The 14938-nt window shown below is 37.3% G+C and overlaps 1 protein-coding gene across 1 annotated transcript in view; it reads right to left on the bottom strand.

The window, feature by feature from the left end:
• Positions 1-817: 817 nt before the first annotated feature.
• Positions 818-14938, bottom strand: part of PKN2 (protein kinase N2) — a 51725-nt gene continuing 37604 nt past the window's right edge. Inside the window, exons 7-22 of the mRNA XM_052666593.1 lie at positions 13002-13187; positions 12605-12714; positions 10712-10855; positions 10496-10571; positions 10001-10175; positions 9644-9773; positions 9015-9151; positions 8855-8930; positions 8680-8771; positions 7481-7657; positions 6824-6886; positions 6659-6735; positions 5288-5430; positions 3846-3953; positions 2488-2568; positions 818-2405 (exon numbers count right to left, since the gene is read on the bottom strand). Coding sequence (XP_052522553.1) covers positions 2202-2405; positions 2488-2568; positions 3846-3953; positions 5288-5430; positions 6659-6735; positions 6824-6886; positions 7481-7657; positions 8680-8771; positions 8855-8930; positions 9015-9151; positions 9644-9773; positions 10001-10175; positions 10496-10571; positions 10712-10855; positions 12605-12714; positions 13002-13187 — 1979 coding nt within the window. The 3' untranslated portion in view covers positions 818-2201. The remainder of the gene's footprint in view (positions 2406-2487; positions 2569-3845; positions 3954-5287; positions 5431-6658; positions 6736-6823; positions 6887-7480; positions 7658-8679; positions 8772-8854; positions 8931-9014; positions 9152-9643; positions 9774-10000; positions 10176-10495; positions 10572-10711; positions 10856-12604; positions 12715-13001; positions 13188-14938) is intronic.

The raw sequence follows: 14938 nt of genomic DNA, 5'->3' as shown, positions 1-14938 counted from the left end.
TACAAATTACTCTATTTAAAACTTTAATTTGTGATATTAATGACTGCAAAACACTTAAAATGACATTGTTAAAGGCACATTTCATTTTAATGCATAGTGTACCATTCTAAAATATCCTAATTTCCTTACAAAGTGCTTGAGCAGCCACATACAGATAAAGTATAGCAAAATATATTTACAATCTAGGGTTTAAAATCTTAATCTGCCTAAAAATATTTTAAAACTACAGAGATAAAATTAGTGCTTTCTTTCAGCTTAACTGGGTGAACATACCCTGCCCTCTATTTTTTTAAGAGATGTACTTAGATTAAAAAAGAGATTTCTGTACAAGACGTAGTTACAAAAGGTATTTTTCAGGATACTTTCATAATTGCTAAGCACCCCGTTAGATGCTCATATATATATTTGGGAACCAAGGGGGTAAGCTGACTGTACCTCAAAAGTATTTAGTTTCAGCTAGATACAGGAACGTAATTTGTTTCTTAAGCTGGAAACTGCTGAAAAGTTCGTTCACTCCTCCTAACATGATTTGTAGAGTTGGTAAAGATGCCTTTCCTGCTTCCTGGGGTGGGGGAAGCCCAGTTTAGAACAATTAACCATTATTCCTTATTGCCTTTCCTCTGCCTGACCCTGCAGGTCTGTCCAGCGTCGTGATTTTAAGCCACCACCTCAATGTCCAGTGGTTTCTGCTTCATCTTCACACGATTACAATTACAAGCTTTTAATTCATTTCAGTGCTGATCCTCCCTATCTTAGCCCACCAACAGCAAACTCTTTGCCAGGATACACCTGTGAGATTGAATACACGAGTTCTGAATGGTGCTAGAATGAAGGGTGACATGGGAAATTTATTTTCTAAGAATTCACGTTTGCTGCAAAACACCAGGTACCACAACAGGTCTTGGAGAACGAGTACACAGTGTCAGGTCTAAATTATTGTTCAACTTTTGAGGTACAGCTTTTAGTGTTAGGAGGTTTATAAAATATACAAGTTTTTTTTTTTTTATCAAAAATATTTATACATTCTGTTACAAGATATTGCTTTTACTCTTGCTAACTGCCAATCTAAGTTCTGGAGTTCAGTGGCCCATACGAATATTTTTTCATTCAAAGTTCAATGTTGTTCACGTGGCCACTGTGCAAAATTAATGAAGTGGTATAATTACATTACTTGCCTGGACATAAGAATACATTACAACTTCCAAATATACATGTTCACAGCATGTATACATTGAAAATCCTTATGTTTCCTAATGGTGATACGATATTGTACAGCAGATACAGGATGATCTAGGTGGTTACATACAGAATGGTTAACTTATCCTCCACTCTGTGAGTGGAAAAGGCATGAGTTTGAGTATAGAAGTGGTTGGGCTCAGGAAATGTATATGCTTTGCTCTTTGTGGTTAGGCTGAGCAACATCTCTGTTACATTCTTTTTTTCAACCAGAATTTTAAGCCATACTTAAAAAGCTTGAAGGCAAAACTGTTTGGCAAGTGGCTTTGGTAAACTTCCTGGGTTTCTCGGGATTTTTATTTTTCATGGAAGCACTTATGCTGTTGTTGTCTTGAAGGCAAGGCATTTAACATTTTTCCTAATAAATACCATAGAAAATTTATAAAACAAGGCATTATCTGTTCTCAACACCATTATTTTAAGAACAAGAGGAAGGTGTACATAGAAATGTGTAGTTTTACAGACCGCACAAGATGTTTAACTGAAATCATTTGCCTTCTCCAGCTAGAACCATGTTCAGTGTGAGTGTCAACAGTATCACAAACTTCTATTTCGTGTGTCTGAGGAGCATTATGTGATTACTAGCTCAAAGTCTGCTTTTCCCATCTAAGGCAGATACTTTAAAAACGTTATCTGCGGTGGAAGAGTGAGAGAAACAGTACAGATCCAAGTGTGCCCACGTGTGGTAAGCTCAGTACAGCCTGGATTCACCACTCAGCTTAAGAACTCCATAGAACTGCTTTCCAGTGCTCAGATAAAAAACAATATACAAAGAGGCCACTCTTCACAAGAGTGTTAAAACAGTACTTAAAAAGGGTCTTCATGTGATTAAAAAAAAACAAAACAAAAACCAACCAAAACAAACAGAAGCTACAGGTGGCACAGAGAGCAATTGGAGGGGCGGTATTCTTCTGAGAGAGGCATTCTTGTGAGCCAGTCAGCTAGGATTTCACAGTGTCTAGAAGTTAACACCAATCAGCAATGTAATCAAAATCTCTGAACATCTCCTGCTCTTCTTCTGAAAGTATCCTTGGTTCCCGAGGTGGAGTGAGGATAGGTGCTTCAGAGGTAAATTCATCGTCAAAATTACTAACATCTTCTCTTCCTCTAATGGTGGGTACAAAAGGAGGCTTCACCTTCTTGGCCAGTAAAGCATTCCAGTCTATTAGCTGTAAAATAAACCAACTGGTGTTCAGTTTCCTCTCTCTGTTCCTTTATGACCCTATACAAAAAATGGTGGCTTCTACTCACCCGGAAGAAGTGATGCTTTTTTACATCCTCAGCATCTTTCTCTCCAGCTCCAAGACGTCGCTCTGGATTTCTTCGTAGCAGCTGACAAAACAAGAAAGATTTAAGTGTGGAAATTCAGAAGTAGTGAGAGGAATGAGGGATGAGTACTAATGTATAAGAGTGAACACTGAGACTGGATGGATGAAGTTCATACTGCCTAACTCAGAAAATTCATGGTCCTCAGAGAAAGGTACAGATGAAATTTTATGTAGAAAGAGACAGCATTTCTCCTCTAGTGTCAGTTGAATCAGATCATACAAGCAGCCTGGAATGTGTACTGAGCAGGCCTGCCTCTCTTACTCTGCAAATCTGCTGTGTAATACCTTAGTACCTGAAGTAATCTGTGGGGACAGTGTTCAGCACAGATAATGAAAAGTGCACTTTTTGATGGAGAGGATAGAGAATTTACATAAGCAAGCAGAAATTTCAGCTTGGCTCAGAAGAGAACAAATCTGATGAGGGTACTTCAATGGGCAGTAGGTTCCTTCGTTTTTCCTCATTGTGGAATACCTTCTTTTGGTACTGCCTTAAAAGAGTGTTTGTTTTTTCTTTCTCTACAAAAACAATCCCCTTCCTGGGGGGAAGCACTCATTTTGAGCTACAGAATATTTCTGCTTTATTGTATATAATTATTAACATTACTTACTGAGACATGCTTTAACTTACTACTGCCTATTCCTAAATTGGGTGCTTGACTAACAGTGCTCAGCGTCAGACTTTGAACCAGCTCCAAGTACTGCCCTTCTGTGAAAGAGATGAGCCTCTAACTCAGACACCTAAAGAAATTAAAAGTCTGAAGTTAAGTAGAGGCATTACAATATGGAATAACGTTAATAAAAATCACAAAATCAGCTGTTCTCTGAGAAGAGCGGGGCTCTGTAGATGCTACGTGTATGGTGCTCCCTGCCCCTGTTGGAATGAAACCAAAAGGGGCTAGAAGTCTTTGAATTAAAATATTCATGTGACTACGTTAAGCTACCACGTCAGTCACTGCAACAGTGTTCTGTAAGAAAAAGAAACATGGACTTCTCTAGTTAGATATGATGATGAAACTTCGCTCCAGGAGAAAATAGAGCTCTCGTGTTTTACATTTCAACCAGAAAGGCTTGCTCCTGTGTAAGAAAGTGAAATGGCACTGAGTTTTCTTTTAAGATGAAACTGGTGATGGCATGGCACAGCATAAATGAAACAAATCTGAAATTTAGTCGTAGAAAAAAAACGAGCATAGGTTCTTAAAAGTATTCTGTTCTTCCTGAAAGTTATAAATTCTGTAGGACAAGAGGGAAACACTAATTTTTGAAATTAATGTAATTTCTTACCCGTCTCATTATAGAGATGGCTTCTGTAGACAGAAATCGTGGATATCTTACTTCATCATTTACAATACTGTCAAACACTTCTTCTTCATCATCTCCAGGGAAAGGAGACTGTGATCAAAGTGATAAACCCCACAATTACTGAACAGGCTTAAAAATCGCTCACAGTTCAAAGAAAAAAAAATTGCAACATTGTCAGCTGACAGCTTGGAGTTGGTCTTCCTAAATTGAAACTTTCCTTTCCCTGGAGATACACAATCCTTTTCCATAACTAAGAGAGAAAAGCAAGTTGTTGTTATCCTTTTTTTTTTTTTTTTTAATCTAAAGGGCTGTGCTTTAAAAGTGTGTTTTTAAAAGCACAAAAACCTATAACTAGTCTCTTTTTTTGAACTCTTGACACAAGATAGAAAATGTGGAAGGCATGTATTAGCTGTTCGCTGGGACAGCTGCCACCCACAAGTTAACACATGAAAGGCTGGTTTGTATCTTCAGCATGTTATAGCTTAGGAATATTTCTGTTCTAGAGTGGCCTGAATGATGCAGATCACACCTTGCAAGACTTTTGTCTTTTTTTTTTCTCCTTAAAAAACCTCAAGAGCTATCTTTGTTTCAAGGATAATAAAACGATTAATAAATCTTTAGTTTCCCCCCACATTTTTAGTATGTACACCATCACCACGTTGCTCTGGAGATAACTAACAACATAGCATGGCACACACAGCCTTGCCTTCAGGTCTAAGTTAACTACTCAGTAATAATTTCTTTATACTGTCTCATTCATGCAGAACTGGGGCATTCTCTTCTAATGTGTAATTCAGATAATCAGTAACTTCAGCATAATCTTTCACTACTACCCAGTTCTGTGAATTAAGGTTTTATTCCATTCAAGCTACAGGAGTTAAGGAGTTGATTTTTCAAACTCAGACATTTGAAAAAAGAAGACTGCTACAGCATTACGCATCCAACTTTGACAATAAAAGATGAGGTAACTGAAATGAATAGCTGTTATTGCTCTGCCCTGCATGCTAGATACTGAACTCCCCCAAACCAAACGTGCCATTTTCTTGCTTGGAGACACTGATATTAATGTGTCATTACCGTAATTTGATTTAAGGCATAATGATGTAATTAGAAGCAAACCAAACGAATTCAGAGGTTATGTCTTGAACCAACTATGACTCATTTGCTTCCAGAGCAGCTGGAAACTTAGGTCTGTGACATTACTAATCAATTTTGGCAGTGGTAGGAGCAGCTAGTATCAGTTAAATAGTTCCTATTTTTTTCTTAATGAACCTTGAAGATGTTCACTCTAGAACTAGGTATGTCTATATACATTGTATATCAATGTAACTGTTGTGTGCAGGGTGTATTAAATGTTTCACAGGCCAGTGTTTTGACTTTTGTAACATACACTATTATGACTGTTGTATCTTACTGGAACATACCTCACCCACAAGCATCTCATAGATAAGGACACCAAGACCCCACCAGTCTACAGCTCTTGTATAGGAAGTTTCTGTCAGCACCTCTGGAGCAAGGAATTCTGGTGTGCCACAGAATGTGCTTGTTCTGTCTCCAAATCCCATTCCTGAAAGGTTACAATTAATGAAAAACAAGCAGGTTTTCTGCACCTCCACAAATTATTCCTTTAGCAAGTAAAACCTCTCTAACACAACTTCAGCTAAGTGATGCTGAGGTCCTAGGGTCTGTCCTGAAAACTCACTCTAATGAGTTAAGTAAACATTCCCATATTCTTCCCTCCCTTGCCCTTCTTCCAAGTGTGCTTCTGTATTAGCTTTTCTATATCTAACTCTACACAGTGAGCCAAATTAAGCCTGCAATTACACTTACATCACTGTTATCTTAGCTTGTGAAAAATGTTGTGCCCTACTTCAGTCAAATATGCCCATTGCAAATGCTTCTGCAGTGGCAAAGATACCTATAAGTAAAGTTAAACACGAAGAGTAGTGAAACAACTTTGAGCAACATAAGAACTGTGTAATTGCAGGAGGGGCACAATTAAAAAGCGCACCACAAGCACTGATGTGACAGTGGGGGTGTTGCACACAGCATTTATTGCAGAAAATGCTTTCCTGCAGTAGTCAGTAAGCCACAGAGATTTCCTAGTCCTTGTTTCCTTCTGTCATTTATAGAATTTTAGCTAAAGTGACACAACTTGCTCACGGATGTTTTTAATAATGCTCGAGCACCTACTGAACTTAGAAAATTCCTCTCCCTCTTATGCTGGCTAGAAATGAAATATTTTGGGGATAGACTACACAAATTGAAAAAGGAGATGGACCTTTTCAGGTCTTTCCTCCTTTTGGGGTTTGAGAAGGATACTTCTCTCAATGCAGACAAACCCTTTAACTTACATCTTCAAGCTGGATACTTGAAAGTTAGTTTTTAGCCTCTCGGCCTCCCTTTTGAGATAAATTTTCCTGTTTTAGCTAATACACTAAGTATACAGGCATGACAGACTACGAGTTGTGCAACTATTTGAGAGCTAAAAAAAATTAAAAAAATTGAGGTATATCTTGATTTCACTGTACAGGGCCAACTTTGGTTTAGAATAAGGAAAAGAGTTTCAGAGCACACGACCGACGTAGGAGGCAGCTGTGAGCTATTTCTCACAACTTAAAAAGTTCCCCACTAAGGAACTTCCTTCTGTCTCCCCTAATTGTACTGAGATGTATTTTTCCTTCAAGCCATACCAGATCAATATACAAAGTATACATTTGTCAGTAAGGAGCAGACAAGAGCAAGTAAGAAAGCTGATGGAACTTCCCTAGAATAAATAAATAGCGAGCCATTACCTTCTTTGCAAAGACCAAAGTCAGCTATTTTCACGAAGCCTTCTGTGTCCAGCAGTAAGTTATCCAACTTCAGATCTCTACATGAACATTTGAAAATAAGGTTTCTTTAGTGATATTTGAAAGTACTGAAATACCTCTGTCAGAAATGTATCAGTGACCACTTACCTATAAACTATTTTGTGTTCGTGTAAATACTGAAGTCCAAGAACAACGCATGCGGCATAGAATCTGTTGAAAGAGTAGAAATTTGAAGTTTCAACGGATTCAAGTCTTGCTTTTCAGAATAGGAAGTCGATCATAATGCATTTATTTTATTAGCTATCCTCTGAAAATTATGGTTTGCATTTTCTGGTACTGATTAATTTTGTACAGGATCAGAATTTGAAACTCAAGTGCCAATAGTGTTCAAACTTGCAAGTTGTACGTATATGTTTACTTGGCCTGAAGGAGAAGTTTTCTGTAGGGTTCACCATTGTGGCACTGAAGAATTCCTCATTTCTCTTATTCCTTTTTTTTTTGGCCTTACATCTTATTTTAACTTCTGATTTTATCTTTTTAACACAATCCTTAAAAAAAAAAATATTATAAACATTAAATATCTGTATGCCACTATTTGCATTCAACTTAGATTCAGGAACACTTAATCTGCATGTGTGGTTTTTTTTTAATTAAAAAAAATTAATATCAGTATCTGCCCTTTTAAAAACTCAGTAGTATTTTCTGAAATGATACAAGAGGCATGAGGCAATACTGTAATTCTTGCCCAGTGAAACGCAACCAAATGCCCTTCCACTGATGCCACAAAGAGGGGTGGATACTCACACTGCTCTTGGTTCAGAGAAGACATCAGTATGAATGTGCATCATCAGATCCCCACCAGCAGCATATTCCATTACAAAGCAAACGTGATCTTTGGTTTGGAAACAAGCGAAAAGATTCACCAAGAAGGGATGTCTTACACTATTCACAGTTTCAAATATTCGCTTTTCGCACATCAAGCTGCAAATAGAAACAAAAACCCCAAAACAGTAAAACGTAAAGCTGAATCCTGAACCCACAGTTCAACTCTCAGAAAACTGTTGGTAACTTAGATCTTCTGCTTTTCCCCCCCCCCATTCTTCCAGGTTAGATAAGAAGAATATTTTTCTTTAGGAAAGAGCTTTTGATACTTCCACACATTAAACTGATGTCAGGATATCTAAGAAGATGCATTTGGTCCTTCACAAGTGAAAAAAGGCAAGTTAGTGGTTCCTGAAAACAGAATCCTGTCCATTTTCCTACCAAATTAGTTCGTCAGTATCATGTAGCATCATGTTGCATCCATTTTAATTATGTATAACATACATAGGCAAAAAAAAGCTACAATACTGTAGATATCTATCTAGGAACGCTCCTGATTATCTCTCCTTAATGCAGTTGATAGTCAGCTTATTGTTAATACAGTTATTTATTTTTCTCCAACATAAACAGTCACTGAACAGTTGCAGAAGCGCCTTCTTGTGCTGAACCAAGTCAGTTTTGTAATAGCCATTTGACTTCCATACAGAGAAAAATCTTATTTCTTGGACAAAGATTAACAACATGAGTGTAGACTCATGGGAAAATATGAGGAACAGAGTATGACAGTATGTTACAAGTTGAGAAATACCATCTTATGTATTTCTGCCAGCAAAGAAAGCATAGGCACTGTCCTCTTGGAATGTGATGGAATTCTATAAAACAAGTAATTAGAAGCCATGATTACAAGAGAGTCTGAATAAAAAGCAGGATTGGATTTAAAGCCAGAGCTGTAATGCAGGCATGGTAAGAGAAGCACTAAAATAAACAGCGTTCCTGGTCTATTCTGCTTCTTCCTTGCCCCAAAGAAAGGCTACAGGTCTGTAACAGCCAAGTGAACGGGGAGATTCGTTTTGCCCTTTCTCTGAAAGCAATCACTGTTTGGTAGAGCTTAGAGGCGTGCCGCATGCAGAAGGAAAACAGAACTGATTTAGAGAATCCACGCATGATGTTTACACACTGACCTGTCTACTTCATCGCGAGCAACAATATCTCCTTTCTTTAAGGCTTTAATAGCAAACATCTCATTTGTGTTTTTGTATTCTGCCAGCAGCACCTGAAACAGAGGATAAACGACTTAAGATTGAAATCCAGTTTTTCACAGAGCCTTGACATCTGATACAGCCTTTTCACACTTACCTTTCCAAAATGTCCTCTGCCAAGTACTGCACAACATCTGAAGTCCTTCAGACTGAATTGAAATCTTTGCTGTGTTCTGTGTAAATAAACACACGCTTTCCAGTTAGCTGACTTCAATAAAGGTTATTCATATTCAACACTAAAACCATAGCATTTTTACCTTCTGTCTTCAGGTTCTCGAATGTTGGTGTATTTTGTGTCTGAATGTGGAACATCAGACTCGCAGATTATTCCAGGCTGGAGTTTTGGAACAATACTATTTCTACCATTCTCGAAATCAAAAGTTGATACATCATCCTGTGAAGAAAACAGCATTTGAAAACTTAAAGCAGATTCCTAAGACAAAGAAATGCAGAAATTTTTACCTTAAGCATATGGAATTGTTAACACAAGAATTAACTAAGTTCAAACATTATACCTTAAGATAATACATATAAACAAGCTTTCAGCAGAATGGTGAAATCTACTCCTCCAGTTGTTCTGCTCTTTCTTGGAAAAAAAGAAAAAAGAAAACCAACAAAAAAAGCCCTGACATTTTCCTGAATACTCCCATGATTTTTAGGCTTTCTTTTTATCTTGTGAAAAATCACAGAAACAGTTTGCCACCGTGGATAATGACAGCATCCTGTTTAGACAATTCTGTATGTGTAAGTTATGGAGCTTACTGCTAAATGATGGGAGCATTATGCTAAATAATAATACAAAGGAAGAAGCCCACCATAAAGATATCATCATTACAACCCTGGTAAAACTATACAGCCTGAAATTCTTAACATCAACTTTACTTGCCTGAGCTGGCCTATCAGGAGCTTTCATCTCAGAGGAAGGTTCACATATTTCCCCAAGGGAAGATGCACGAGGTGGAGCAGGTGGAGGCTCAGGCTCCAGCTCAAAGTCCAATTTGGCTACAGGAGAGTCGCTGGCAAGAAAATAAAATAACTTCTCAGCGTACAGCAGAGAAAGGTTTAACAAAAACCAACTTAAAACGGGATGTCATGTACCATCTGTCTATAAAACAGACTTCCAAAATAGAATGCTGAGAGCTCTTAAGTGTTGCAGAAAACTCATTTTACATGCCTTTCTGCATAAACATTTCACTTCTCTACTCTCTCTTAAGAGCATTAAAATACTGCAGGTGTTGCCTACCTGGCTGGCAGCGCCAGTTCAGGAATGCGCGCATCAACCACTGGCACTGCGGCAGATACGGATGCTTGAGGGCTGAAGGTGCCAGAGTGGTTTACTGTAGGAATAGCTCTTCTCACCAGCCTTCCCCAAGTGGCTATATTGATATTCATTTGAGGAGCTCTGAGAAATGTTTTGCCTGAGGGATATTGCGAAAAAAGAAAGTGCAAGTAATTTTTTGATTAGCATTTATTATCTGTGATTTTTTTACAATGATCATATTCATCAATTTTTAGCTTATGAAGAACAAACTCAATCTGAAGTACTCCTTACAATTCACAATTGCTCACTATTAAGTGCTTATGTATAAGAAGGAATTCCTGAACAAAAATTTTCCTAGTGAGGTGCCAAACATCTCATTAGCACAGCTTTACTCACAGACAAACATTAAATCTCAGTATGAAAATGTCACTTATCTATATAATTTTAAAGTTTCGCATGTTTGTATTAAACAATTACCTTGCTGTTTTGAAAAAATTTTCTTCTGTCTCTGAAGTTTTGGTCTTCTTTCAATAACTGGATTGAAAAACGTGACCTGCAGTTCAAGTAACGTATGTTATAATTCAAGTTTCAGAACAAAACACATCCTTAAAAGTTTAAGAAAATAATTTGTTAAGCTATTCTGCAAGATAACGCTTGCAATTGTGCCCAAGTGTTTGAAGGAACAACTCTTACCTCTGCAAACAGAGTGCCTTGTGGTTCAAGATAGAGACACATGCCATGCCGCTGGTTGTCCAGGAAATCTTCCAGCCTCAGAAACTTCACTGCACACAGGGATCTCCAGTCACGCCAATAAACTGAGATTTCCAATTCACGTGACTATGACAGCAAGCAAACACAGGAAATTCCTCAGTAGTAATTCTTCTGCAATAATTACTTCTCCACAACCATAAGATCTAGTGCTTCATGATCAAAATGCAGAGCTTCTATGGCTGTCTAGCCACAGCAAGCAAACTCTCACTAGGATGACTACTGTTCTGCATTAGTTCAAATGTGATCTCCAGGGTCCAAGAAAGAAGACTAAAATTGTCATGAATAGAGGGAAAAAGTGAAAAAAAAAATTCACCAGTTTTCAGTCAGTCTAACAAAAGCACTAGTAGTTCAGTACCTCATAGCTTAAACTCTGGCAACAAGATTTTAACTGTTCTTAGAAAGCTCAGCTTTGCTAATTTTTTACATTACATACATGCATCAATTGAATTTCACGGCTGTACAGTGACACTTTGTGTTTGGTACACCTCAGGATGTGTACCTCAAGACTTTATACCATTTCTAGAAATACACGCAGTTTTTTGTAACATGGTCATGAAAGGAACTGCCTCTATCTTGCCAGTGGGATTATATATTCTTAAGGTGTCCTATAAGCTCCGTACAAAACTTGCTGCAAACTGCAAAATCCTGCAGTGCACCGCAGAGTCAGCGCTGTGTGGCACAACCTAATTCCACACGATGCATCAGCTCACCCTCTTTATCTGAGAGGTGTGGGTTTTCAAGGAAACCAAAGTAAAGAGGAAGCAACAGAAAAACATCATAGGGTTGAGAACACGGGTCTGAAATACAGGGGGTGATAGGTGGCCACACCCAGCAGAAGCAAGATTCTTTTCCGGCACCAAAAAGCCACTTAAAAAGCCATCTGAAAATAACACACAAAAAGTTATGGACTCCACAACTGCTAGTTTTATTCTGCACTCCTGCTGGGAACCTGGATTTCTCTAGCTGCAGGTCTAAATCTGCTTCTTTCTTCACCCTGGAAGGGATTTGGCTTGGCTTAGACAGGTTGGGTAGTGAGAGTGAAATACTGGTCAGTACAACCAGGAAGGTAGGGGTGTTTTTTTCCTGTTTTTATTCTTTTTTTTCCCCTAATTATGTATATGCCTGAGATGCCATTTAGATTTCTAAAACAAAATTTAATTTTTAGCCTACTTTGCACTGAAAAAAAAGATATCTTTGTACCCTTAAAATACTATGAGTATTAGGTACCTATAAATACATGTCAGAAATTCTCTTCAAAAGGAACATGGAAAACAGTTATCAAGTGTCATTCCAAATACTGAAGTCCATCAAAATAACACTTAAGGTTCTAGGAAAAAAATGTTAGTGATTTTATTATTCCTGAAAAATAAGAACTGATCTGCTTCACCTGAGAACATGTAATAATTATGGATAAACACTGTAAAAATTCTATGATATAGGTTTGCCAAAATATCTGAACTGTATTTGATACAGTTTCCTTATAAATGAAAAGCTGATTTCAGCACCTTTGTTACAGGCTAAAAAGATAATAAGTGTAGGGCCTTGGAAAAGACATTACATCTCTTCATAAGTGAGAAAAGATAAAAGCTGTAGAACAGCAACCCAGCAGATCAGCTTACCTCCAGGTTACTCCTTCTGTTAAGGACAAAAATATTTGTATACCTATAATTTGAACTTAACCACAACAGTAAAAAAATAAATAAATAAATAAATAAAATTTTTTATATATATAAAAACATATATATGTAAAAAGCAACATTACTTTAATCTACATAATTATCTATACATGTCAATGATGTCAGACTGCATCTTTACCCTGTCTAGTTCCAGTGTAAATTTCTGATCCCACGACTGATTGGAAATTGGTTTCCAGCTAGTCTGACCAACCACAGTGTTATCCAGCTTCAGTACAGCACAGACTTCATCTGTAAGTAAAGTACACAAACTCAGCTTAGAACTATAAGAGGATTTTCCACAAACAAAGAGGTCTTCAGAAAGTTTCCCTTAAAAAGAGCTCTCATATTTAATTGGTTCTTATGATCATAATAGCGCAGGCTTTTTTATTTCTATTTTTAAATCCATAACAACTTGACAGCTGAAGGAACACTAATTTTACAGCTTCAAGTCAATTTAGTATTTCTAATTACAAAACACAGCATGCATATTAAAATGTAAATAAAAGGTAAGCATAAAAATAGAAAGTATACTGAACTGGACAAGTCATCCGTTTTCAGAAGGTTTTTACTAATCCCAGCTTTAGCTTTAGTGGTTCTGCCCATGAAAGTTGTTCTGACTTCATTTGGACTCCAACCAGGTAGAGTAACTGATGTGGCTTTCGATCGACCAGGAACATTTTCTAAGATGTCTTGGCAGCCCATTAGCCTAACTTCCAGGGTACCTAGAACAAGACAAACAACTACCTGTCAAAAGTTTCTGTGCTCAGATGTGCCAAGTGAATGACTAATGATTGATATTATGGCAATAGCTCATATTGTAAACCGTGCTGGGTATAACAACAATCAGATAAAAAACAAGCGATTGACTTAAGATAGACAAACCTGAAGATAAGCATTAAAAAAAGTGAAGTATGTGAGAGTCAGCCTTCTAGAAGGAAGCAGCAGTCCACCACAATGCCACAAAACCAGTTCTTGTTGTATAATTTAGCCTCAGAAAAACTTTTCTTCTGTTAAGCATCGAACTGACTTGGGTTCAAGTTCTAAGCAGCGCCACTTTCTAAAGTGACCAACTGAACATTGCTCATGGGACAGTCTGAGTTTTTCCTTGAGTTTTACATAACCAAGTAGTACAGGATAATAAACAAGCAATACTGGATAGATTGCTTAGATAATTAACATGAGCACACTGACTGTTAAGACTTTGTGTTTAAAATAAAACAAGAAATGAAATCTGCCTGCTGGCTGCTTAAGTCCGGTTTGAGTTAGTATATAATTCACAATCACTGAATTGTTAGAACTTTACTGAATTGGGATTTATTAAAGCTGAAACAGCTGAGAAGCTGTTCTCCAACATCTTCAACCAACTGAGGAAGAGGCTGTGGTTTTAATTTGAAAGAGCTTCCTCCAGCAGCACAGCAGCATCTGAACGTAACGGCTTACCGTATCCTGTAAAGATAGCATCTGTAAAGCTATGACATAACCAGCAGTGATGAAATTGACTATTAAAAGTGGTGAAATTAGTTCAAAACCATGTAGTCACCTAGAAACACAGCTCTTAGGGTAGTGTAGCTCCTATGTACATAACTGCATAACTTAAAAATACTCTTTCATAATAGAAAGCTAAATCAGACCGAACCTACAAATAGCCTGGCAATATTACAGCCCACAAAACAGACTGACAGACCAATCTGAGATCAAATTCCATCTTCTAGGATCTAATAATCATAAGTGACAGCTTATGTTTCTGAGAACAGCATACTGGTATAAACAGCAAGGATTCTGTTGGCTCCCCAGGCAGTTTACAAAATAAAATACTTAATTCCAGAACTGTTTAGAAAAACATCCCGATAAATTAATATCCAGAAAGATCATAATCTTGTAGAATGAGATACATACAAGAAAGTCCCACTGGAGCATTTAAAATAGTATGACAGTAGCATTCATCTATATTTCACAAAATGTTAAAGGCAAAATCAAAGACACTGCTAGATCTAGTTGAATACAAAGGCTGTATAGTTAATTTGAAAGCGACAAATTAAGAGCTTTACAAGGATGTAGCTCTGTTCTGATTATTCCTATTGGAAAGTACCAGTATATACCTTAATATGTACCTATTGATTGTATTCAGAGAGAAGTTTGTCACTGTAAGGCATATGAGCTGTGATTATCTTTAAAAAAAAAAAAGACTAAAAAAAGGCTGTTTTAAAAAAGGCATGATGTGCTGTGCCCTGATCATACATCATTTGAGGGTGAACTTCTTTATCAAATACAATCCCTCCACTCTGTATCCTCATAAGGGTTCTTGTCTGAGGTTCTGATGCTTTTTACCCTCAGTTACTTTTGGTAACAAAATGTAGGGCAAGTAGTCTTGTCCATTATTGCTGCAGCTTGGCAGAAGAGTTTCTCTTTTTCTTTTAAAAAGAACCCTACTTGAAATTCTGGTATCAGTTATACACGCTTGAAGAGAGTAGCC

This window comes from Tympanuchus pallidicinctus, unplaced genomic scaffold (genome assembly GCF_026119805.1).
Source record: "Tympanuchus pallidicinctus isolate F22 unplaced genomic scaffold, pur_lepc_1.0 scaffold7, whole genome shotgun sequence".
NCBI classification, from domain to species: domain Eukaryota; kingdom Metazoa; phylum Chordata; class Aves; order Galliformes; family Phasianidae; genus Tympanuchus; species Tympanuchus pallidicinctus.
The sequence above is the reverse complement of the archived record's forward strand: the minus strand, read 5'-3'. Positions and strand labels throughout refer to the sequence as shown.